General features: G+C 49.4%; 1 protein-coding gene across 1 annotated transcript in view; it reads right to left on the minus strand.

Moving 5' to 3' along the window:
- Window positions 1-205: 205 nt before the first annotated feature.
- C7H6orf89 (chromosome 7 C6orf89 homolog) overlaps window positions 206-22,876 on the minus strand; it is a 35,649-nt gene continuing 12,978 nt past the window's right edge. The window contains exons 4-7 of the mRNA XM_075555185.1: window positions 15,202-15,496; window positions 13,843-13,972; window positions 3,764-3,887; window positions 206-1,171 (exon numbers count right to left, since the gene is read on the minus strand). Of these exons, the coding sequence (XP_075411300.1) occupies window positions 1,077-1,171; window positions 3,764-3,887; window positions 13,843-13,972; window positions 15,202-15,496 (644 nt within the window). The 3' untranslated portion in view covers window positions 206-1,076. The remainder of the gene's footprint in view (window positions 1,172-3,763; window positions 3,888-13,842; window positions 13,973-15,201; window positions 15,497-22,876) is intronic.

Here is a 22,876-nt window from a genome sequence, read left to right on the forward strand (position 1 = left end):
AACCAGGTGCAAGGACAGGCAGGACCCGGCAGAGTGCCCACCATCTTCCCTGCCACTGTCCACTCTGGCCCTTCACAGTGACACCAACACTCAACTTCTGTGCCTCAGATGCCATGGCGCAGCGTGCATCTTCTTGGCACAGGCTTGACTGTATCTGGTTATCGGTGTTTGGTGAATACGCACAAGGAAACCGGGAAATGCATCGCCCAGTCTGAAGAATGTAGCTTTATGTTATTACAGAAAATAAACCACGTCACCTCGCTTCCCGCCGGCACTCCAGGGACTCGAGCAGCACAGAGCCACCCGCCCAGCTGCCACACATGTGAGAAACACCTTCCCCCAGTGGCCCCAAGGAGCAGCCAGGGAGGCACCCTCTCGCGAGCCAGCCGCTCCGACTCATCGCTGAGGACACGTGGAAAGTCCGGCCGTCAGCAGTCCCGGCTCGGCCAGGCCCAGCGAGGGAAGGTCAGCAGGCGGACTTCAGCAAGGCAGAAGGGGTGAGGGGCAGGCGTGGGGGAGGGGTACGTAAGCGAGCCTGGTACCATGGAGGCAGGCACTCTCGGGACTACCATCCAAATCAAACCCAGGCTCCAGCCTGCCATCGCCCTTAGTGCAATCCATGGCGCTCTCCTCTCTGACCGGCTCTGGACGCCATCCTGTCCTGCATGGGAAGCTGCGAGAATGTGTGTCTTACGCCAGGGCTTTCCCAAACCCGTCCAGGATGATGTGACCAGAAAGGCAGGGGACAAGCAGGCGCACCAGGTAGAGCAGGGCTCTGAAGCCGGGACCCGCTCGTCACCCTGCCGTGGCAGGGAGGCAGCAGAGAGGCTGATGCTCACACAGGCAAAGGAGGGGTCAACGCTGGTCCTGCCTGGGGGCAGCCTCGAGGGCCCAAGGGAGAGCCTAATCTCTCACTGGCATGTGCATGGGGGGGGGGGACTGGCTCACACTTATGCAATGGGCAGGTAACTAGGCGAGCAGCCCCCCAAAAGCAGAGTCATGGTTTTCACTTCCCCACCCTTCTCAGGCTGGTCTCCAGTCGTCAGAGCTGTTCCTGAGTCCAGTGCGTCCAGTTCTTATGCTTCTGAGAATGTGGTGCCGTCGCAGATGACCAACGGCTGGGCCCCTCTGGCGACCACATAGACCTTCCAGTGGGCGGTGCTGGCATAGCCTTGAAGGGAACAGGCAAGCACGTTAGCGTAGGGACAGGGACACCGGTGGCAAAAGCAGGGCAGGTTTGGCAGTCTGCCCTCTGAAGCAAATTGTGGCCTTCTTCCAGCTCTTCCCGGCAACATATTCCTAACTGGGAGCATTGCTTGCTGTAACCTAACTGCCAGCCCAGCCCCTCCGGGCCATTCCTCACCTGAGCCAGTTTAGACAGGCAGGGGGCTCTGGGTGAGGCTGGGCCTGGGTAGCCAGTGTCAGGCTGACCTCGTTTTGTCCATGAGAGCACAGGATGGGCTCGGAGGCACACCCTGTCTCAGTTTCTCCTGATTGCATTACAGGACACCCACCCCAGCAGTTCCCACACTCCACTCTGCACAGCGATATCCCACTGTCATTCCAAGGAAAAGGGAGTCCATGGCCGAGGACATTTGGGAAACATTAGGTTCCCTTAGGGCTGCGCAGGAAGCATCTACAGGCAGTCGCCCTGTTTGCCTGGGGCTTTTGCAAGGGGCCCCTGTTCTTAATCTCTGGGGTCACCAGAGGTCTGCAGGACCACTGAGGGAGTGATGACCTATAGCACTTTAGTGGGCTAAGAAGGCACACCTGTAAACTAAAAACAACGCCATCTCTGTCTTTCAATCATCTCCAGATGGCAACTTTCCTGAGTGCATCGCACTTACCTGCCCAATTTATGCTGACGGCATTCAGTGTGATTTAGCTTCGACCAGTGACTCAAGGGGCCACATTGTAGGTGAAGGGCACAGGTCCAACAGCGACGACCTCCGATGCCTGAGCCACAGCCTGGCCCCTTTCCCTCACTAGGGACACTGCCTATTTTGCCAAAAAGCATGGCCATTCACTAAGGTTCCCGAGGCAATGGAGCCTTCTTCGGTTCTACAAGCACTTACTTATTGTCCCATTGTTGGGCCCCAGTCCCTGTCCTCACTTCTAACTGCAGCAGCTGTGGACATCGCTTCTGTTTAGGCCTCTGCTTCTGGTACTGCTGCCCTCCCCACTCAGCCTTCCCTCCTCCTCCTCTTCCTCCATCCAGTCTCCCATCACTCACTTGGCTGGCCTTTTACAGACACTGCAACCTCAGGGAACTGCTCTCCTTCCGCCAGCATACTAGCCCCGGAGGAAGCAACCTGGGGTTTGTACGCTCCTCTGGGAGACCTACAGGAGCCCTAGCAGTGTAGTGATTGAGTTGGGCTGTTAACCACAGAGTCAGCAGTTTGAAACCACCAGCATGCTGCTTTGGAGGAAGAGGAGCCTTTCTGCTTCTGTCCAGTCACAGGGGCACGTCTCTGTCCTTAGACGGTCGCTATGGGTCAGAATTGAATCGATGGCAGATTTTGACCATAGCAAGAAACTCCTTCTTTTCTCTGTCTTTATTCTTAGAATTGGCGATCTGGGGCTGGTGGGAGCTGGGAACCTGGAATTTGGACCAATGAGGTGCTTCCATAGGTTCTGCAGCAGCAAGGCATGACTTTTCCCAGCCCCAACGCGCACACACACGCACACACACATACACCCGACTAAAACAAACCATGCACAGGGTTTTGCAATAGTCCTTCCTCCAATAAGCGCCACCCCACTACGGGAAGAGCTCAGCACAATTTCCATCCAAGAATGATCCCTTCTTTCCTCAAAGGGCAGGCCAGCTGCTGTTGCTTAATTTGTGCTGTAGTTATTAGTTAATTCTTCATTGGCGAATTAGTTTTAACTTCTAAATTGAAATAACGTTTGCATAACTGGGGTTGAAGCCTGGCATGGCTTGCAGTCCACATGCTACCCCTAAATGTTCCTAGAAGTTTCTAGTGACTTTGGGGTAGGGGGAGCGGGTATCAAAATAAATCAAGCAGAAAGAGCACAGGCTCTGCCAGGGAGCGTGGGGTGCCCAAAGGTTCTGCGAGGCAGGAAAAACGGAGGTCCACAGTGACATGTGCTGACACTCATTTCCGCCAGGAAGCTCGCTGGCCAAGTGACCACCTCTGACAGCAGTGGATTCGCACCGGCCTCGTTGGAAGCGGTTTCTAGACCAGCACGTTGCTGCTGGGAAAGCATGGAGCCAAAGCCAAGGGCGAGTCAGCACAGGCAGCAACTTGGCAGTGGGGTGCGTGGCCAAGTCAGTGTTTCCCTGGGGGCTGCTGCCCTGCATACGTACTACCCACCTTGTTTCATTAGCAAAGTGCGAGTCTGAAAGGTTTGTGCTAATCTTGAACTGTCCCTTCCCTGGCTTGATGCTGTGACAACAGATCAGATCGACCACAACCGCTTGGCTATCTCTCCGCAGGGTCTCAAGTTCCTCAACTTAAAAAAAAAAGGGGGGGTTGGGTGGGTAGGAGGGTAGGGTTTGAGGTCTTATCTAGATATCTGCCAGAAGCCTGGCCAAGTGAAGTTTGTGGAACCAACAGCCATGTGGGTTCACAACGGTGTTACGTTCAACACAAGATGTCTTGCTGCTACATTCTCTCATCAATACAGACCCTGTTCATAAAAGCTGCTTTTGACTCCACGTCCTTGGATCTTTGGGAAGGGAATGTTTCCCGGGTTAAAAAGAAGGCGGGGCCTGCCCTCCCGGGTGCTGCCTGCTTACCGACATCGCCCGGCTCCAGCTGCATCACCAGGGACTGGCAGTGTCTCCGGCACTGGAAGGGAGGAATGAGCTGCAACACAGCCTCGCCGCTGCCGACAACAAACAGGTCATGCAGCTCGTGCCTCTGTGGGACAGAAGAGCGGGAGGGGGTGGTTAGGAGCCAGAAACCCCATATACATGGCTCCGAGGTTCCTAAGCAGCTTTGGCAAAGGAGGAATCAGAACCAATAGCAGTTATGTCCACAAGGGAAAAACAAACTTGCTTCTCTGAAGCGTGACATCTCCCGGTCCCAGCTCCTCCAAATTCTCCTCCGGAAACACTGCGCATTTCGTGGACATGTTCTCAGCAATAGCCCGCTGCAGAGGGCCTGGGGGCCTCCCTACAACGGCGCTCACCACAGCTTCAACGTCAAAAGCCCACAGTCAAACGTCCACCTGCAATTTAGCACACGAGAGGGTCTTGGCCCATTGGCCTAGGTGTGCGATGTGAGTTTGACACAGATTTTGTTGTGACCTTGAAGGTCCTCATAACCTATGAGGTCCCTGGGCATCATTTGCTCTAGTTGCCCCTTTCGGCAAGAGCTGTGATGAGCTGCTCTGCAGGGAGGCCGGCTCAGGTTTTGGAATGATGACGACAACCGGGACACACACCTCGACAGTAATAATGGTACCGGGGAGGGTGCCCTTGGGCCAGCAACAGGGTGCCGGGCTGAGGGAGTGAGGCAGGGCAGCGAGCAAGGATAAGAGGAGAGGGGGTCTTACTCAGGCTAGATAGTGAGAGCAGGACCCCGGCACGCGCCCACTTTCCCCCCTCTCGGTTCTCTCCCTGCTCATTTGGGATCAAATGCAGTGGGCTCAGGGGCTGACTGCCTGGGAATCTGGTTTTCCCTCCACCACTCAGGGTCTCTAGAGCTCTGGGTTTGGGCCCGTCTTCCGCTGCCCACAGCCTCGTCTCTGCTGCTCTCAGCGCTCCCATGACGCCACTGCCGTGGTAACACTAGAGCAACTTCAACTGCTGGTGTGATCGGTGTAGTGGAAACTGGACTGGGTATTTTGAGCTGGTCTGCAGTGGAGTGACATTACACTGGCAGGAGCCCTGACATCTGCAGGATTGACAAAATGCCAGACTACCCCAAACACGAAGACCAAGCCCCTTAAGACCCAGAATGGGAAGAAACAGCAGGAGCCTACACTTTATTCAGGATCATGGGTTTCAGTAAAAACCATTTTAATCATGAGAGCAGCTAGGGCAAAAAAAGCAATCACATATAAAGGTCACCACATAAGGATATGTTCAGACCTATCAGCAGAAACTATGAAAAAAAGGAGAGAGTGGAGTAACATATTCCAAAAGTTGAAGGAAAACAACGCAAATCCAAGAATACTCTACCCAGTCAAATTATCAATCAAGATCGATGGAGAAGTAAAAGTCTTCCCAGACAAGGAAAAACTCAAAAAATACGTTACAACAAACCCAGCCTTACAAAAGATCCTCGCTGACTCAGTATGGGCAGAAGAACAACACTCACCAAGCACAAATAAGAGACCAACACATAGAACAACTTCACCCAGAGCACAACAAAGAGAAAACAGGCCCCAAGATAGCAATGGCTTAAGGATGGAAAGAAGTCAAGAATGAAACACACAAAAAACACATACTAATGATAAAAGAAAGTAGGAAAACTCCCAACACAAAAGGTATAAAATGGCATCACAGAGTCCGCACATTGAGATAATAACCCTGAATATCAATGGCCTGAACTCAGGCATTAAAAGACTGAGACTAGCAGAATGGCTTAGAAAACACAACCCATCAATTTGCTGCCTACAGGAGACACATCTCAAGGCTACAGACAAAAATAGGCTGAGCATCAAAGGCTGGAGAAGGACCTACCAAGCAAACAGCAATACAAAAAAAGCAGGGGTTGCAATCCTAATCTCGGATAAAATTGACCTCAAAGTGCAAACCATAAAAAGAGATAAGGAGGGACACTATATAATGCTCAAGGGAATCATAGACAATGAACCACTAAGTATTGTAAACATATATTCCCCGAATGAGAGACCAGCTCAGTACGTCAACCAAACACTCCAAAAGATTAAGAAAGAAATCACAGACTCGACAATTATAGTGGGCGACTTCAACACACCACTCACTGAGAAAGATAGATCACAGGGAAAGAAACTCAACAAGGAGACTAGGGAGCTAAACTCCACAATTAGACAATTTGACCTAATAGATATTTACAGAGCTTTTCATCCAAATAAAAAAAATTTCACATTCTTTTCAAGTCCCCATGGCACATATTCGAAGATAGACCACATGCTGGGGCATAAGGCAAATCTACATAAATTTAAGCACATTGAAATAATACAGACCTCTCTCTGACCACTGTGCCATAAGACTGGAAATCAACAAAAGGAAGACAAAGAAAATAAGAGCAAATAATTGGAGAATGAATAACTCTCTACTGCAAAAGGAGTGCATACTGGTGCAGATCAGAGATGAAATCAGGAAATTTCTAGAAACCAACGAATATGAGCACACGATGTACCAAAACTTATGGGACACAGCAAAGGCAGTCATAAGAGGAAGGTTCATAGCAATACAAGCACACCTAAGAAAGGAAGAGAGACTCATGACGGATACGCTGACACAAAATTTACAAAAAAGTAGAGCAGAGTCAGCAGGACAACCCTACTAATAGCAAAAGAAAAGAAATTATAAAAATCAGGGCTGAGATTCAGGAGAGGGAAAATAAAAAAACTATGGAAAAAATTAATATCGCTAAAAGTTGGTTCTTTGAAAGGATAAACAGGATCGATAGACCATTGGCAAACCTAACCAAAGAAAGGAGGGAACAAATCTCAATAGCAACAATAAGGGATGAAAGAGGGGTTATTACAACAGACCCTAATGAAATCAAAAGGATAGTTACACAATACTATGAAGGATTGTACTCCAATGAATTCAACAATTTGGAAGACATGGACAAATTCCTGGAAAAGCAATCCCTCCCTAGACTATCCTCGGTTGACATCAAGAATCTCAACAGACCCATCGCAATAGAAGAAATAGAAAAGGTTATCAAGAGATTACCAACAAAAAAATCCCCTGGACCAGATGGCTACACTGGAGAATTCTACCAAGCATTCAGAGAAGAACTAATACCAATCCTATACAAACTTTTCCAGAACATAGAAAAAGATGGCAAACTCCTTCTATGAAGCTAGTATAACTCTGATACCCAAACCGGGCAAGGATTCCACAAGAATCGAGAACTACAGACCAATATCCCTAATGAACATTGATGCAAAAATCCTTAACAAAATACTAGCCAACAGAATACAAAAGTATATAAAACAAATAATTCACCATGACCAAGTGGGATTCATTCCAGGGATGCAGGGATGGTTCAACATACGAAAGACCATTAATATTATTCGTCACATTGACATGAAAAAGTATAAGAATCACATGATTATATCAATAGCCGCAGAAAAAGCATTCGACAACATCCAACACCAATTCCTGTTTAAGACACTAGCGAAAATAGGAATGGAAGGAAAGTTCCTCAAGACAATACAAGCTATATATGAAAAACCAACAGCCAAAGTCATAGTCAATGGAGAAAAGACTAACACAATTCCACTGAAAAAGGGGACCAGACAAGGATGCCCCTTGTCCCCACTCCTATTTAATATCGTGCTGGAGGTTTTAGCTAACAGCATAAGGCAAAGAAGTGACATCAATGGTATACGTCTGGGGAAGGAAGAGGCGAAACTATCATTATTTGCAGATGATATGATTTTATATATGGAAAATCCCAAAAGTTCCACAAGGGGAGTACTGGAAGCAATAGAGGAGTTTGGTAGAGTGGCAGGATACAAGATCAACAAACAGAAGTCCATCGGACTGTTATACACATCAGATAAGACCACAGAAGAAGAGATCAAAAAGGTGGTACCCTTCACAATAGCCAAACACAAACTGAAATATCTAGGGATACACCTGACTGAAAAAACAAAAGATCTATATAGGGAAAACTATAGAACACTATTACAAGAAACCAAGAGCGACCTCAACAAATGGAAGAATATTCCATGCTCTTGGATTGGGATACTTAATATAGTTAAGATGTCAGTTCTGCCAAAAGCACTATATAAGTTTAATGCCATCCCGATACAATTACCATCATCTTTCTTCAAAGAAATGGAAAAACTGATTACCAACTTCATATGGAGAGGGAAGAAACCCAGAATTAGCAGAGAACTCCTCAAGAAGAAGGACACTGTGGGAGGGCTTGCTTTACCTGACTTTGGCACATACTATGCAGCCACAGTTCTCAAAACTGCAATGGTATTGGTACAATGACAGATACTCAGACCAATGGAAGAGAACTGAAAACCCAGAAATAAAAGCATCAGCATACACACAGCTGATCTTTGATAAGGGCCCCAAATATATCAAATGGGAAGCCAATGCCCTCTTTAACAAGTGGTGCTGGAAAAAATGGATATCCACATGCAGAAAAATGAAGCAAGACCCTTATCTCACTCCATGCACAAGAATAAACTCAAGGTGGATCACAGACCTTGAAGTTAAACCCCAAACTATTAGGGCCATCAATGAGGGAATTGGGACCAACTTGAGAACTTTGGCGCAGGGAATACAGAGGCTATCAGAAATAGGGAAGGACACAAACACAGAGGAGGCACAAATCGACAAATGGGATATACTGAAGATAAAACACATGTGTACATCTAAAGAATTCACCAAGAGAGTAATAAGAGATTCCACAGACTGGGAAAACATCTTTAGCAATGACACATCAGACAAAGGTCTTATTACTAAAATCTACAATACTCTGATAGCTTCCAAAAAGAAAAAAACCAATAGCCCACTTGAAAGGTGGGCAAAGGACTTGAACAGAAATTTTACAGGGACAGAAATCCGAATGGCCAACAAACATATGAGAAAATGTTCCCGATCTTTAGCCATAAGAGAAATGCAAATTAAAACAACAATGAGGTACCACCTGACACCCTCAAAGGTAGCCCAATTCAAAAAATCAGAAAGCAACAAGTGTTGGAGGGGCTGTGGGGAGACAGGAACTCTCATCCACTGCTGGTGGGACTGTAAGTATGTACAGCCACTATGGAAATCAATCTGGCGATACCTAAAACAGATGGAAATAGAGTTACCATATGACCCAGCAATTCCCCTACTGGGCATATACCCAGAAGAGGCAAGGAACAAACCAAGACCAGACATCTGTGCTCCAATGTTCATTGCGGCACAGTTCACAATTGCAAGGAGTTGGAAGCAACCCAAATTTCCATCAACTGACGATTGGATTAAAAAACTGTGGTATATACATACAATGGAGTACTACGCATCGCTAAAAAGCAGTGATAAACGTATGAGGCACATAGCGGCATGGGAAGAACTGGAGGAAATCATGCTAAGCGAAGTATGTCAGGCACAAAAGGACAAGTACAACATGAGCCCGCTGAGGTAAGTATAAAAAAAATTTTTAATTAAAAAAAATTTTTTTTAATTTTTTAATGCAAAAGTGGCATAGGGGAAAAAGCTACTGTATACAAACATTTCTGGGGTGAAGACTGTGTAGTATGGCAGAGACCAGATCAAAACCAGGCATGCACATGGTAGACAATGGTGGAGGAGGTGGGGAAAGGAAAATAAAAGGATGAATATAAGGAAGAAAAGGGAAGTGGGGTCATGGGGCACTAACCCACCCAAGGGGAGGGTATTGTTTATATCTCCACAGGGAAAGTGGGACCAGACTTCAACCCAGTGCCGCAAGGTGTGAATGCAATATCCCGGCGTGGAGTAGGGCCCAGCACCAAAAATTAAGTGGATTCCTGCCCCTCCCCCGAAAAGAATTTGTTTCAAAGGATGACATTGATTCTGCAGCTCCGGGAGATGGACACATCTGATCAGAGCACACGGGAGCAGATGAAGGGGCAGGAGGAGACAGTGGAACACAGCCTGGCCCACGAGGCCGTGAGGATGATGTTCCTGAGTAGAGCAGCCAGTCCACAGAGAGAACAACATGGCTGGTCCTACTATGAGACATGATGCCCCTCAGTGACTAAGGGCGATACAGGGGACAGCACCGGAGACACAATGTGGGAATTGCACCTGACCTGATCCCACCACACCGAGGCAAAGCACTGGGGGAGCGCAGTGGAACAGCAAGGGAATGGAGTGGCAAGGTCCCCAGGGAATGCTGAAAGTGGACTTTGGGGCCAGGGCATTGTGCCCCAACAGACTGGACTGGAAAACGCTCCTAAGGGCCAGCAAACAATCCTTGAACGAACTACAAGCCTTTCTTTTGTGAAGTGTTTTGTTTTGTTCTTTGTCAGTGGTTTGTTTTTGTTGTTTTATTGTCTGGTTGTATACTGTTGCTTTGTTTTCCTCTGTCTTGTTTTCGTGCATGTTAGTGTCTCCACAGGTCTGTCTGAATAGGACAGGCTGGATGAACTATCTGGAGGAAAAACAATAGGAGAGACAGTTCCGGGGGGACAGACAGATCCGGGTGGGGGAGGGGGAGGAGGGTAAGGAAGTGGTGTTAATAAACACAGGGGCAAGGGAACAACATGGGACCCAAAATGGTAGTGAGGGGGGAGTGACAGGCCTGATGGGGAACGATCAAGGGTAAGGTTGCGTAGAGAAGAGGTATAGCTGTAGCCCAGGTGGGGACGGAGCATGGTGGTGGGGCAGGAGGAAAGTCAAGGGAGAGGGAGGAAGGAGCTGGGAGTCAAGGGGCATTTATGGAGGTCTAGACAAAGACGTGTACATGCAAACATATATATGAGGATGGGGAAATAGATCTAATTGTCTACATTTATAGGTTTAATATTAAGGTGGCGGAAGGACCTTGGGCCTCTACTCAAGCACTCCCTCAATGCATGAATACTTTCGTTTATTAAATTGGTACTCTATGATGCTCACTCTCCCGACACAACTGTTGAAGCCAAAGTGGGTGAACAAGTAAATGTGGTGAAGAAGAAAGCTGATGGTGCCCGGCTACCAAAAGAGATAGTGACTGGGGTCTTAAAGGCTTGAAGATAAACAAGTGGCCATCTAGCTCAGAAGCAACAAAGCCCACATGGAAGAACACACCAGCCTGATTGAGCGAGTGATCCCAAAGGGATCAGTTATCAGGCATCAAAGAACAAAAAAATCATCATATCATTGGCTGCACACCTCCATGATAGGATTGCTGAAGACAAATGGTTGCATAAGCAAATGTGGCGAAGAAAGCTGATGGTGCCCGGCTATCAAAAGAGATAGTGTCTGGGGTTTTAAAGGCTTGAAGGTAAACAAGCGGCCATCTAGCTCAGAAGCAACAAAGCCCACATGGAAGAAGCACACCAGCCAGTGCGATCACGAGGTGCCAAAGGGACCAGGTATAAGGCATCATACAAAAAAAAAAAAAAGAATATGTGTGTGTATATGTGTGTGTATATATATATATATATATATATACACACACACACACATACATACCACATTGAATGAAGGGGGAAGTGCAGAGTGGAGACCCAAGGCCCAAGTGTCAGCCACTGGAGATCCCCTCAAAGAGGGGTTTAGGAGAGGAGATGGGTCAGTCAGGGATGATTCCTCCCCCCAACTACCATGATCCGAATTCTACCTTGCAGGGCTGGATAGGGCAGAGGTTGTACACTGGTACATTTGAGGGCTGGAGGCACAGGGAATCCAGGGTGGATTCAGTACCAAGGGTGTGAGGGGCGATGCTGGGAGAGTGTAGGGTGAGTGGGTTGGAAAGGGGGAACTGATTACAGGGATCCATATGTGACCTCCTCCCTGGGAGAGGGACGGCAGAGAAGGGGGGGAAGGGAGACTCCAGATAGAGGAAGATATGACAAAATAACGATGTATAAATTACAAAGGGCACATGAGGGAAGGGGGAGCGGGGAGGGAGGGGAAAAAAAAAAAAGAGGACCTGATGCAAAGGGCTTAAGTGGAGAGCAAATGCTTTGAGAATGATTGGGGCAGGGAATGTATGGATGTGCTTTATACAATTGATGTATGTATATGTATGGATTGTGATAAGAGTTGTATGAGTCCCTAATAATATGTAAAAAAAGAAAAGGGGAAAAAAAGAAAGAAAAGAAAATGATTAGGGCAAAGAATGTACAGATGTGCTTTATACAATTGATGTATGTATATGTATGGACTGTGATAAGAGTTGTATGAGCCCCTAATTAAACGTTTTTTAAAAAAAACGACTTTAAATTGCCAGGGGGAGCCTGAGTAATCCCCCCACCCTCAAAAAAGGGGGTGGCAGGCCAAATACGTAAGTGTGGGAAGCTACAGAATAGATGAAGTGGGCCTTCCAGGGGCCTGACTTCTCTGACCCACTTCCTAGCTTCTATCCCAAACTGCCTCTTGGATAGAGCGCCCACAAACACGTGACCCTCCAGGGTCTCGGGCCAGGTATGTGATGGACATCAGGGTGGGTGAACAGCCTGGAAAGAAGGCCTTCCTGGGCTAAAGTCCAGGAAGATACTCCAAGAAACCACACTCGAGGTTTTCATCCTGGGGATGCACTTCCTCCGGAAACAAAAGGGTGGTGAGAAAACGTGGCCTTGGTGAGACACACAGAGCTGGAAACTACGTGACAGAATCCTGCAAGCCCAACCTAGTCACTGCAAATGCCATTTTACAACACCAACAGGTGACTGTCCACAGGGACCTTGCCAGATGGGGCACACGCGGATCAAATCGACTACATCTGTGGGAAGAGACGGCGCAGCAGCTTACTCTACAGTCGGAACAAGGCCAGGGGCCGACTGGGAAACAAACCATCCACTGCCTAGATGCAAGTTCAAGTGAAGGTAACAGAAAGGAAACAAGTCCTTGGCAGACAAAAGACGGCTCTGGCAGGCAGTGGGGTCACTCCCTACTTATCCCTCTGCTCAGGGTGCCCTGGTGTCCCTATAAAGCAGGCTGTTCTGATGAACTGAGCACGGAGATGAAGGGATAGGCCCTCGCCCTGCATTACACCACGACGACGAGGATGACATCGTGTCCGCAGCTGGATTCCTAGCTGCAGACAACGGGATAAACTAACTGCTTTATGGTCGGAGGCAAGGGCCCAGTACCTCCACCCTGTTGCTGGCAGACACGAGATCTTACTTCTAGACAAAATGCTTGTTTTTATAGACTTGAAAATTCTTTTAACACAATTCAGCAAATCTGGAGCCAAACAAAATATCAGGAGTTGAAGCTCCAACCTAGAGCTGGTCGGGCTCAGGAAATCTATCATTTTTTTTTTTTAACAAGGACAAATGCATTCTTTGTACCCTTTGGAACAATCCAGGCTCAAACACCACCTTGGAAGTGTGGTCCAACAAGACAGCATTTCACAGAGAAGTGAACACACACACACATACACACACACACAGGTGAGCTGCCTGGAGTCCGGCCCCCAGAGTGCACCAGGGCCTCCGTCCCTCAGTACACACTTGGCCGGGTGCTGAGGTGGGAGCTGGGAGCAGAGTAGTTCTTTCCAAGAGACTGGCTGGCTGCCTGAGGCATGTGCCTATCAATACTGCCTTCCTGTTCTCCCCAGGCACTCACACTGTAGGCTTTCCCAGTTCTCTCTCAACAGTACCTTCGTCTGTTTGTTGGGGGAAGCCAGCCTGGGGGTGGAGAGGGAAGAGGAGCCCTTCAACTAACTTGCTTGGCGCCCCGGGGCTGTTTCCTAATCTCCACAGGCTGGTCACTCACACGCAACTCACGAGTCCCGTCAGAGCTTCCGGCTCTACTACCTCTACTGCAGAACAGCGGCTTGGGCCCCAGCATTGGGGTGGGAAGTAAATAACCTACCCACGGTGACCAGGACTCTGCACACACCTTCACTAGAAAGCCGTCCAGTCGTCTCCTGGCTAGCAGCCGTAGGGGAGACTTTCAGTTGTGTGGGTGCCGCCCAGTGCACCCGTTACGTTGATATGCACAGAGCCCAGGATGAGTGCAGCAGCCCAGGTTCGAGGAAGGAACGTCTAGACCAAGCCCTCTGGACTTACCTGCCTTCCCACAACAGGCTCAGGGTGAAGGAGGAAGCACTTTTTCAAGGAGGCATCTTTTGGAAATGGCAGGTGGGTGAAAACAGGGAAAAGCTCCTGTAAAATTTGTGATCTGTTCAGAGGTCTTCTCCTGCAAAAATGGGACAAGAGAAAGCTCTTCAGCAGGACGAGCCAGCCTGTTCTATGAGCTACAGAGAGCCAAACCAGGTGAGGAAGCCGGTGGGAAAGAGGGCACAACAGAAGTACAATTTCTGAAGCAGGAGGTCCATGAAGAGCATCCATTGCCGCGGGGTCAACCCAACCCACAGTGACCCGACAGGACAGTGTAGGACTGGCCCACAGAGCTTCCATGCAGACTGCTTACAGAAGCAGACTGCATCATTTTTCTCCCATGGAGGGGCTGGTGGGTTCAAACCACCAACCTTTGTGTTCCCAATCCAGAACATTAACCACTGCACCACCTGGGCTCCCTCCATGAAGCGGATCAACTGAGCTGTCACCAATGAACCCATTCGGACTCATCATGGCCCTCTACGACAGACCAGAATTCTTCTCTTTGGGTTTCCGAAATTGTAAATCTTTATGGGAGCTGGGCCTCCTCTTTCTCCCACTAAGTGGCTGGTGGGTTCAAACTACTGACCTTGCAGTTAGTAGTTCAACATGTCACCTCTGATGCCAGCAGGGCTCCCTCCATAAGGAACTGTCATGCCAAAGCACTTATTGATTGTAACATGTACATGCACACAAACAAACTATACCCCCAATTGGTACATGCAGGTGGTGTGTTTATAAAGCCCAGCTGAAACAACTTGTGTGGGAAGGAAACTACGTATTCACTATATCTTGAAAAGAGGCTGAAACACCAACAGGCCAGAAGAGGCAAAGAAAGGAAGGATAAAAACTCAAACCTTCTTCTAGGAAGAGTGAGTGGTGGGCAGGTAACGGACAGCCTGAAGAGCTTGTTAAACTGGAGTCTACCGTACAAATAAAACGGCAGGTTTTAAAACGCATGGAAACGTAACACAATTAGCAATAGGCTCCAACCAGCGCCTGAAACAGGCGGCTGTGAGTGAGAGGAGTCGGGGGTGGAAACCAGCTTGCCTTCGCTTTCTGAAGGCCACAAGCAGCAGCAGGAGCCAGAGCTGGGCTTCGATCCTGACTTGACTGAGGAGTCTCGGGCCAGTTACTTAGCCTCTCTGATCCCCACCTTTCTAACGATGGACAATAATGGACAAGAAGAACTCCTGCTTCCCAGAGACATCGTGAGCATCAGCACTAAGCACCCGGGCACGGCCCTGGGCGCCAAGAGTGGCTCTCCTCCTCCATGCAGCTCAGGGCCCGTCGGCACTGACCACTCACCAGGGGTAGGGGAACGGGAACCACCGGTCAGGAAGGCAACGCAGCCACTTGGTGAGAAAGCCTTCGGTGAAGCCTTCTGCCGCCTCAGGGTAGCGACACAGAAAATGCTGCAGCCCCTCGGACAACAAGGGCTGATCTGTCTTGACGAGCAGGGGATGGAGTCGCTCAAATTCCCCAGGAGTGTCCTCCAGCATCACCACCTTGAGCGGCACATTCTGGGCACAGCCAGTGCAGTTGGCGGGGATGGCGTCTGACTCGTTCTGCTCACAGTCTTTCGTTGACCAAGGGTCCAGTTCTGTGAGAGGCAAGGTTGTGGAGAAGGCACATATGAGGAAAAAGACATAGCTTTACAAGCCCCAGAGCTTCAGCTGTGAAGCAGGAAAGGTTTCATTGTCAGTTAAAAGACGCCTAACAAGGATCGTCACTGATGAGCTCGGAAAAGGTAGACAGGGAATCAGCAGCCCCTGAGAAGGGGGCCAAGGGTCCAGGGGACAGGCGTGGGGAGAGCGCTGCTCTGGACACTCATCTACTTTAGGGAAAACATTGTCCTAACATGTGCATATAGTCCCGTAATCAAAGAAACTAGTAAGATCTACCTGTTGAGAAAAACATCCAAAGGCATGGGGTTGGAGAGGCAGCTCTTCCTGTCTTCTGACCTGAGACCCACACTTCTGAGATGCCCCCAGCCCACCAGGGTGTGGGACAGCTGGGAAGGGTGCTCTCACAAGTACTGAGGACTCTGGGTGTGTGCCTGAACCCGGGGCTCACAAGTTCACACTGGAGGAGACTAGGGCAGCTTGGGGAGGAAAAGTGAAAGAGGAGAGGGAGGAAGAGAAAAGACCAGGCTTTTCAAGGGCCTCTGAGGTAAAGTGAGTCGCATCTGCCCCACTCCTGAAGCAGGTGGGGCTACCAACCACTGTTTCTACCACCACAGACCACAGGCTAAGCAGAAACGGAAGAACCACCCACGAGAGCCGATGCAGGGGCCAGCCACCTGCTGCTGGACGCCCTTCTGGCGGGGGAGGGGGGCTCCTTCTCTGAGGGGCTTCCTCTGTGTCTACACGGCCCTGCTCACTTTCCCGGTTCCCGCCCTCCCTTGGATGCCTTCTGGCTTATAGCATTCCTGAGCTTTACCTTGTTGACTTTTGCTTGCTCTGTTCTAGCCTTAGTCTGCGTTTGCTGCGAGGTGTGTTTGCGTTACACCATGATTGAAATCCAAAATGTTTCACGAGATGGCTCCTGGTGAAAACCAAAGGAAAGCAAACCAGGAGAGCGCCCACAACAAAAGGCTGCACTCCACCATTTGGGGCTGAGACCAAGTCAGCTTCTGCAGTTGCTGGCAGCAGCCACTCACTCTATTCTCGGTTTCTGGCCGGCAGTGCTCGTTAGGGGAGGACAATGCCTGCTCCCAGCCAGTCTCCTGAGCAGCCTCCAAGCGTCCTCTCACAAGAGGGCTGGCTTCAGTGGCACATGGACCCGGCCGGCCACACTACCACACTTTCCTTCTTCTGGGGGGGTTTCAAGTGGTCTTTATTAGGGGTCAATTATGACCAGTTACTGCCAAGACAGGAACTCTGGCTAGTAGGCATGCAACGAGGCAGAAATAATCATAGCAACGTGTGACAATTACATAGCACCCCAGTCCCCAAAGCACGTGAGGGAAGGAGAAAGGGGACAGATGCAGGACCTGCCAGGTCCTGTGGTTGGTCCCGTTCACTATGGCATTGTTGAATAGGCCTTGCCACTTTCACAGATGGGGATGCCGAGGGCTGGAGGAGAGAGGAAGCTATTCGTGAGGTACTCGGTGTGGCAGGAAGGGCTGCAGGGACAGTGGCAGGGGAGGAAGGCAGACTAGGCGAAGGGCCTCCAGGGCCTGGAGCAGGTCTAACTCTTGAGAGCAAAGCGTGGGCCCATCAAAGCGTGGGCCTGTGAGCTGGAGCTTCTGGCTGGTCTTGGGAGACGGTTCTTGGCAGGGACCAGGGAGTGCTGGAAGACGACGACTGCTGCTACTTCTGACCAATCACAGCCTCGAAAACCCTTCAGGGCAGTTCTACTCAGCACGGACGCGATGGCGACTAACAACAGTAATGTGTCACTTCCAGTGGGTAGGGAGCCCAACCTGCAAGAGGAAGGGCCACCTCCGGTCTTTCTGTGGCCAAGATCCCCAAGGTGGATAGAGCAGTGGTTCCCAACCTTCCTCATGCCACCATGTTCCTCATGTTGTGGTGACCCCCAACCATAAAACTGTTTTCATTGCTACTTCATCACTATAATTCTGCTGTTATGAATCGGGTGACCCCTGTGAAAGGGTCGTTTGACCCCCAAAGGGGTCACGGCCCACAGGTTGAGAACCGCTGGGATAGAGACTGTGTTTACATTTGGTGAGAAACGACCTCAAGGTGAAGAGGCCGAGGTGGGGAGAGGGGTTCTGGTCGGAGTTCTGTCCCTTTCCCGGGAGGACTCCCCAACAACTGAAGATGAAGGTGTGGCCAGATCCGAAGTGCCCTGTGTGTACCAGAGAAGGATCTATCAGGAGGCTTCAGAGAGGGAATCTTGCCACTGAAGCTCCCTCTGTGCAACAGGCTGGGGAGTCAGAGCAGTGAGCGCACCCAGGCTGGAAATGACCAGCGGCATGCAGCCAGCCTTTGATGCCAACACTCTCTCACCACCTTTCTTCAGCTCCCAGCAGGACGGCACTGGGAGCCCAGAGAGCCCACTGTCCAGCAGGTTCCAGTCCACAGTGACGCTGCAGGGCACAGTGGAGCCGCTCCTCTATGCCTCCAAGGCTGCCATCTTCACGAGAGCTGCCTGCCACGCCCTTTGCCCGCAGAGCGCTGGTGGGTCCACACTGCCGACCTGTCGGTGGCAGCAGGCCTCCTTGGCCCTTCACTCCTACCCCAGCTGCTCCACCCAGACAGGCTGCGGCAGAGCTGAAGACCTCCTCTGTCAGTGACATAAACAGAGCCCATGATCTGTGGATCCACATTCCCATCGTGTTTTAGAATTCACCTCACTGTCTCAGATATCAAAACCCAACTGTCAGCTGTAATGGGGCCTGAGGTCAAACACTGTAACCACCCACACCCACCCTTCACTGCAAATTGGACTCTTGGCAGGACCGTCAGAGCGGGCCCAAGGCTGGGCAGGCCAAAGGGCTGTTTTCAGAGAATACTCCCTCGGGCTAGCTTGAGGTGGACAACTGTTACACACCCTGCAACTCTGAGTGAGGAGAGCCCTGTGACGCAGATGATGAACCGGCAACATGTCAGGGAAAAACCATACCTTTCCAAGCTCAAACGCACACACAAAAACCCGGAGGAAAAAGCACAGGAAGGAAGGAAGGAAAGACCCCCGGCCAATCTCAGTTCCACAGGGCAGAGGGCTTGGCTCCGTGTGGAGGAGCATCTCAATTCAACACTCTGCTGGAATGAACAAAACTGGGCTTTCCGAGGCTAGAACAGTGAGAGTCCATTGTGAGGGAATCGAAAGGATAGCCTGGACTCACTGAAACCTCAAAATCAGAAAAAAAGATGAAATACACAAGGAAACTTCAAAAAGCTCCTGGAAAAATGCCATTAGTTTTTCATTCCATTTCCCCCAAAACTTTCTGAAGCCCTCCTGCATGTGACTGCATGCAAATAAGGTCCTTCTATTAGAAAGATCTCAGAAGAGGCCAGAAGCCCACAACCAAGCACCCCAGACTATGACTCTCCTTGAGGCGTCTCTGAAATACCCGCTGCAGCACCCGGGCCAGGAGGCCGCCATCAAGCCCGCCAGTGAAGGCAGGCTCGGCCAGGGCCCCTGCCGGCTGGAAGTGGATCGAAGCCACTTTCAGAAACTAGCGATGGAAGATGCCCTGGTGGCAATGTGAGTGAAGTGTTAGGCTACTGACCATACGTTTGGCACTTTGAACCCGCCAGCCATCCTGCAGGTCTGAGCAGCACTCACTGCCCCAGGGGGGGTCCTCACTTGAAGGAAGGAGTCGGACCAGGACACGAAGATGGTGCTTTTCCCTTTTTTCTGCTCACTCACAGGTCCAGGTTTTGAACTTTCTTGTACTTAGTTCTCCCAGCGTATTTCGATTCACCCCTTATATGATGATACACTCTTAAATTTCCTTTCAAAGGTTACACAAAAAGCTTTCTTCATTTCCCATGTCTCCATTTCCTAAAATCATCACACAGAGGAGAGTGTGCTAACTCCATATCATATTTATAAGTGAACAATGGTACTTGGATCGAATCAACATTGAAGAGGTACAACCACACCCCTCCTTGGCTCCCTCTCTAGGGATGAGCTCCAAAAACTCATTTTACTGTCATCTGTACGGCACGAGGTTAACTTGGGGCGGACCACAGACTCCAGCCTCACAACAACACACTCATGAATGCCTCGTGACTTTAAAGCTCTAATTGAGAGAATGAGCGGCAGTCCGTCATTCCTTAACCCAGTAGTCTGTGGCCAGGTTCTCTGCAGGACAAAAGGAAAGAAGTAAAGGCCATCCACTGGGTCCTAAAACACAAGGCTTCCAACCTGGGTGACACCCTGCTGAGACATTGCCTTTCTGCCCCCGGTGTACCGACTGGAGCTACACTTTTGAAATGTACACCAAAGAATCACCTCGCCACTCAGCTGCTGGCCCAGGAGTTGGTGGGGGGAACCCCTCAGCCAGTCTGGGGTTCATACAGATTACCCAAACCACTCCATCCAGGCCATCCCGGCTCACAGCATCCCTACAGAAGAGAGGAGAACAGCCCCTGTGGGTTTCCCAGGCTGCAGGCCTGTATGGAAGCAGACGGGTGGGTTCAGACCGCTGGCCTTTCAGTCAGCAGCCCGGCACTCACCTGGGGATCTGTAACAATCACCTGGAGAGCATATTACACTGTGGGTTCTGAATCAGTACATCTGTGACAGAAAGGTGAATTCTCAACAGGGCGGGTAGTCAGACATGACTGAACTGGCTCTATGCTTTGCCTGAAAAAACGAATTTAATTCCTCCCTGAGCAAGGAAGCTGTGAGAAGTCAGTCAGGGAAGGAGCTGAGCGTCTCTGACTCCTGTCCGCAGAGGCCCAGCCGGAGCTTCCTGCCAGGAGGTGGAGGGTCATCTTCTGAATTCTCCAGGCAACACTTCAGAATCAACCTTCCCAATGAATACCCCTGCATTTCTACATACATGACCTTGCTTTTGAAAAACACACATGTTTGTTTGGGGGATGTTTTACCCAAAGTTATCATCCTCTAATTCTGATGTAATATTGGAAATCTCTCCAGGACTTCCTCAAGGGCACTGCAAACACTCCAAGAGACGACAATCTGACTGACGACTTCTTGGCTGAAAGAAGGGCATTATGATGGCAACAGCTTAGCTTCAACTAGTCAACGTCTTCTGAAGCAACGCTGAAGAGAAAACCGATTTTCTACAGTTACGTGGGACCCTAAAGATAGCAGAACAGTTACCAAAAAAGCTCTATGGGGGGACCGGGGAGGGAGGGGGAAAAAAAAAGAGGACCTGATGCGGGGGGATTAAGTGGAGAGCAAATGCTTTGAGAATGATTGGGGCGGGGAACGTATGGATGTGCTTTATACAACTGATGTATGTATATGTATGGATGGTGATAAGAGTTGTATGAGTCCCTAATAAAATGTAAAAAAGGAAAAGAGGAGAAAAAAAATGATTAGGGCAAAGAATGTACAGATGTGCTTTATACAATTGATGTATGTATATGTATGGATTGTGATAAGAGTTGTATGAGCCCCTAATAAAACGTTTAAAAAAAATTCTTTCAACCCAAAAAAAAAAAGTTCTATGTTCAAACAACAGAATTAGAGATCTATTAAAATAAATTCACAAAACTTTTCGGAAGTTAAATTTGTGCAGAATAAAAGAAAAAGCTCTACAGTCCATTTGCAATATTAATTTACTTGTTCTTTCATCGGGATACAGTGGACCTAGACCACCCAAGAAAATAATGAATCCCCAAATAGTACTGAAGTAGTCTTTCTCTTCAGGAGCCCTGGTGATGCAGCGGTTACGTCCTCCGCTGCTAACCCACTAGCAGCCCAGAGAGAGAGAGAGAGAGAGATTGCCGCCTGCTTCCATCCGGCTTCCCGGCATGGAGACCCTATGAGGCGCTTCTGCTCTGTCCCAGACAGTTGAGATGAGCCACAGTCAGCTCGGTGACAGCTAGGTAGGTTGAGCTGATTCTCTGAGAATCAGCCAAGGAAAACCATGCGGAGCACAATGACTCTTGAGGATGGTTCATGATCGGACAGCAGCATTTTGTGTCACCCTGAGTTGAAGGCTGACTAGGGGTTAAAAAAACAAACCTCCAATGGCGTCAGGCCAGGAACTCGTATGACGGGACCGACCCACTGTTCCTATCAACCCGTTTCTGACGGTCAGCTTACTGGCAACAACAGCCATGCACGTCTGAGCACTGAAGTAAGTGACCTATGTGGTAAACAGGAGCCCTGGCGGCATGGCACGTAAGTGCTGGACTGCTACCCACAGGTCAGTAGTTCAGAGCCACCAGCAGCCCTGCTTCTGCAGGAGAGGCTGTCTGCCCCAGTCAAGATTCACGGCCTTGGAAGCCCTCTTAACCTGCCATGAGCTGGAATCGACACGGTGCGGGTGGGCTTTGGCACAACACGGAGAGAAAAGAACCAAAGAGTAATGAACAGCTGCACACAAATGTCACCCAACAGGCTAAGGGCTGTTAGAAGATGCAGTTAAAGCAAGCTGGACTCAGATGCTTTCAGTAAGTCTCTTGATAGGTATACAATATCGAGTAAGGGAATAAGTCATAGGAGAAAAAGGTAGAAATAGGGACCAATCCTTCTGTGGAAGGTACATAATTTCACGTCAATGTGACATATAAGTGTATGGGTGGAGTCTAGCCTGCCTGGTGGGACCTCTTTGTGTGTGTGGCTCTGGGAGCCTCCCTCCCTCTCTCTTCCCCTTCCCCTTCCTGATGGCGAGCCACTCAGAGAGCTGCTAGAACCACTGCCACTGGACCCACAAGACTCTGTGCTCACCTGCCTGTGATCTTCCTGCACTCTGCGTCATTGGACGTGGCTGTGTGAGTCTGAAGGCGACTTATGGATTAGTATTGGACTTAGGGACTTGAGTTAGACCATGCTAGGGTGTTTTCCTGATATATAAAGCTTCTTTTAAAAAAAAAAGCTTCTTGATGTAAAGCTCCTTCTTACACATATCTGAGCATCCCTGGATTTGTTTCTCTAGTCAATCCAGCCAAATACACTTTCCTATAAGCAAATGGTCTCATCACCACACTGTTTTAGCATCAGCAGGTTGGAACTTTGGCTCTACCAGATGTGTATCTGGCCAATTTCTTAATCTCTACAGATGATAAAAGCTGTACCTCAGAATGTAGTAATTTAATGAAAAGACAATGCTGGGGAAATGCCTATTTAAAAAAAAATACTCCAACTCTGCCACTGAATCAATGCCAACTCATGGAGGCCAGCGTAGAACAGGCCCTGTGAATTTCTGTGACCGTAACTCTTTATGGGGACAGAAAGCCTCGTCTTTCTCTTTCAGAATAGCTGGTGGTTTCTAACTGCTGACTTTTCAGTTAGCTGCCTAATGCACTATGCCACCAGGCCTCCCGTAAGATGTCAATATATAGTATTTCCTGTCCTATCATGTACCCTG

Source organism: Tenrec ecaudatus, chromosome 7 (assembly GCF_050624435.1).
Source record: "Tenrec ecaudatus isolate mTenEca1 chromosome 7, mTenEca1.hap1, whole genome shotgun sequence".
NCBI classification, from domain to species: Eukaryota; Metazoa; Chordata; class Mammalia; order Afrosoricida; family Tenrecidae; genus Tenrec; species Tenrec ecaudatus.